This window comes from Ovis canadensis, chromosome 21 (assembly GCF_042477335.2).
Source record: "Ovis canadensis isolate MfBH-ARS-UI-01 breed Bighorn chromosome 21, ARS-UI_OviCan_v2, whole genome shotgun sequence".
Classification (NCBI taxonomy): Eukaryota; Metazoa; Chordata; class Mammalia; order Artiodactyla; family Bovidae; genus Ovis; species Ovis canadensis.
Window position 1 is genome coordinate 42,934,310 of NC_091265.1, and position 3,378 is coordinate 42,937,687.

Sequence of the window (3,378 nt, forward strand, 5' to 3'; positions counted from 1 at the left end):
GAAGTACCAAGATTTATGAATTATTTAGAGCTGTAGAGGCAATCTTTTGAAGAATAACCAGAAACAAAAATCATTTCAGAGCTGTTCTACAGAGATTAATCTATCCCTGAAGTAAAGAATGTTAAGGATGATGATTCAGGACTTGTAGTTTTAATTATAATGTATTTACATTTTTACACTCATTATTTTTATAAATATTGTAATCTCTCTAGGTGACTGTGATGATCAACCATATTGGGGAATCCCTGAATCAACAGACATTCTTTGTGTTCGGATATGTTCTTTCACATCTGACTATAAAGTGACCAGCCCACAGAACTCCATGTTACCCACAAGCATATCATGAGATCCAATTCCACTTGACTATGTGAAGTGATGATAAGTTATGTCTATATCATGTTCATGCTCATAAACTTAAAATCTTGGTCTTGATGTAAAATCCTTCTGACCTGAAATAGGTTGGAATCTAGAAATTTGGAGTAAAGAAGAGCTCTCAAATCAATAGTAGAAATGTTCATTTTGACTGACTTTCAAAGTCCAGAAATCAGTGTTTCTCTTAACCTTATGAAATATCTCAACTATAAAATTCTTGAAGTTTATAATTTCTATTCTAGTTCAACCAGAATCATAGTTGTCCTAGAGTGGCAATAAATGCTGAAGAAATCCCCAGATTATGTACGTCCTCTGATATCCAATAAACAATGATCTCAGCAGGATTACTCTCTGCTGCACACACACACACACACACACATACATAAGTCCAAAAATCTCTGTCTCTCACACACCTTAACAGAAAAGTACACTAATTTCCTCATTTTTAAACCTAGAACCTGCTGAGAAGAAAATGAACCCTGGAAATCACTCCTCAGTAACTGACTTCATCCTCGCTGGGCTCACAGAGAAACCAGAGCTCCAGATACCCCTTCTGGTCTTCTTCCTAGGAATCTACTCAGTCACAGTGGTGGGGAACCTGGGCATGATCACACTGATAGGGCTCAATTCTCACCTGCACACCCCCATGTACTATTTTCTCACCAATTTGTCCTTTATTGATTTCTGTCTTTCCACTGTCATTACCCCCAAAATGCTGGTGAACTTTGTGACAGAGAAAAATATCATCTCCTACCCTGAATGTATGACTCAGCTATATTTCTTTATTGCTTTTATTATTGCAGAATGTTATATGCTGGCTGTAATGGCATATGACCGCTATGTTGCCATCTGTAACCCTTTGCTTTACAATATCATCATGTCTTATTATAGGTGCTTCCAGCTCACAGTGACAGTTTATATTTTGTGCATCATTGAATCTGCAATCCACACAGGCTTTATGATTAGACTCTGTTTCTGCAAGGCCAAAGTGGTTAACCATTATTTTTGTGATCTCTTGCCACTCTTGGAGCTATCCTGTTCTAGCATCTCCATGAATGAATTATTGGCTCTAGTCTTTAGTGCTTTTAATATCCTGATTTCTGTTTTAACCATCCTTGCTTCCTACATTTTCATCCTCTCTAGAATCCTTCAAATCCACTCCACTGAAGGCAGGTCCAAAGCCTTCAGCACATGCAGCTCCCATATCTCAGCTGTTGCTGTTTTCTATGGATCTGCAGCATTTATGTACCTGCAGCCATCATCAGTCAGCTCCATGGACCAAGGGAAAGTGTCCTCTGTGTTTTATACCTGCATTGTTCCCATGCTAAACCCTCTCATCTACAGTCTGCGGAATAAGGATGTCAAATTTGCTCTGAAGAAAATTCTGGAGAGTGGAAAATTTAGATGAACAGACTTAATGTCATAGTGTCATATAAGAAATATGCCTTTGGTTTGCTGAGATAGGCAATATTTTAGTTTTATTGTTCAAATTTTTGGAAACTCAGAATCATTTTCTCATGTAATACCTTTCCCAAATTCTCTCTGGGACACTTCCATTGCAACTGTGTTACAGTGACTATGTATGGAGAAACAACAAGAATAATGTTACAGATTCTTAAGAATTAAAGAAGCTCCAATACAATATTGTAATTAACCTCCAATTAAAATGAATAAATTTATATTAAAAAAGAAGCTTCAGTTTGATTAAAAAAATACAAACAACTATGATGATCATCATAAAAGAATAATACATGATTAAGATAGTATAAAATATCAAGCAGAAAGCCCAGCACTTTAAAGTAGATGACTTCATTTAGCATTTACAGTTTTCTCTCAGGGCAAGCCCTAGTACTATTTTATTTTGAAAGCTGAATAAACTGACACTTATTTAGTTTCAGTAAATGTCCATGTTCCCAAACATAATGAATGACAAGAATCTAGAATATCTGGCTCCAGGACCTGTGATTTTAGTCAAAATATATTGGCCCCAAGTAAACGTGGATAAGTCTAAGGCCTTACCAGTAATCTTCTTCTACACTTTAATATACTGTTCCTTATAAGACTGTGCTGCTTTCTTCTCTCTCTCCAATCCTAGTATCACATTTGTTTCATTTGATATAATGAAAATAATCGAAATATTTCAAACCTGTCCTGATCAAAGGGAAAAAAAAAATCAGTTGGAGAGTTACTGCAGAATCTTATGATGGAGTCTCACTAAAGAGATTAAAATTTCTATGCTCAACACCAACAAGTTTTATAAAAGTGGCCCAACGCATTTTTTTTTTCTTTATACTAGTGCACCCCACTCCAGTACTCTTGCCTGGGAAATCCTATGGATGGAGGAGCCTGGTGGGCTGCAGTCCATGGGGTCGCTAAGAGTCAGACACGACTGAGCGATTTCACTTTCACTTTTCACTTTCATGCATTGGAGAAGGAAATGGCAACCCACTCCAGTGTTCTTGCCCGGAGAATCCCAGGGATGGGGGAGCCTGGTGGGGTGCCATCTATGGGGTTGCACAGAGTTGGACACAACTGAAGTGACTTATCAGTAGCAGCAGTAATGCTGTATTATTAATGGAACAGCTACTTATAGTAGCCAAAAAACCATAATTTACAAACAATTGCCATTTTATGTCAGTTTCATCTTAGAATCATTTTTTCTTTCCTTTCATATGATTCCTTATTTGCTTCTGAGCATTTTGTCGTTGGGTTACTATAAACCCGGGTCTTCTCTGGTGCCTCAGTGATAAAGAATCTGCCTGCCAATGCAAAACAAGTGAGTCCAATCCCTGATCCCTTGGAGAAGGAAATGGCAACCCCTTCCAGTATTCTAGCCTGAGAAATTCCATGGACAGAAGAGCTTGGTGGGCTACAGTCCAGGGGCATCAAAATAAAGTCGGGCATGACTTAGAGACTAACTAACAACAACTATAAATTCTTATGAAATTCTAAATACACAGCTGTCTTCTGTCTCTTCTCAGTTCAAACCATTGTACTCATTACTGA

General features: G+C 37.6%; 1 protein-coding gene across 1 annotated transcript; it reads left to right on the forward strand.

The window, feature by feature from the left end:
• Window positions 1-802: 802 nt before the first annotated feature.
• Window positions 803-1,780, forward strand: LOC138426466 (putative olfactory receptor 8G3). The gene has a single exon (XM_069565028.1). The coding sequence runs from the start codon at window positions 845-847 to the stop codon at window positions 1,778-1,780; it is 936 nt and encodes a 311-aa protein (XP_069421129.1). The 5' UTR covers window positions 803-844.
• Window positions 1,781-3,378: the final 1,598 nt, after the last annotated feature.

Excerpts from the sequence above, each read along its gene's own strand:
- LOC138426466 (XM_069565028.1), top strand. The coding sequence starts at position 845 with ATGAACCCTGGAAATCACTCCTCAGTAACTGACTTCATCCTCGCTGGG.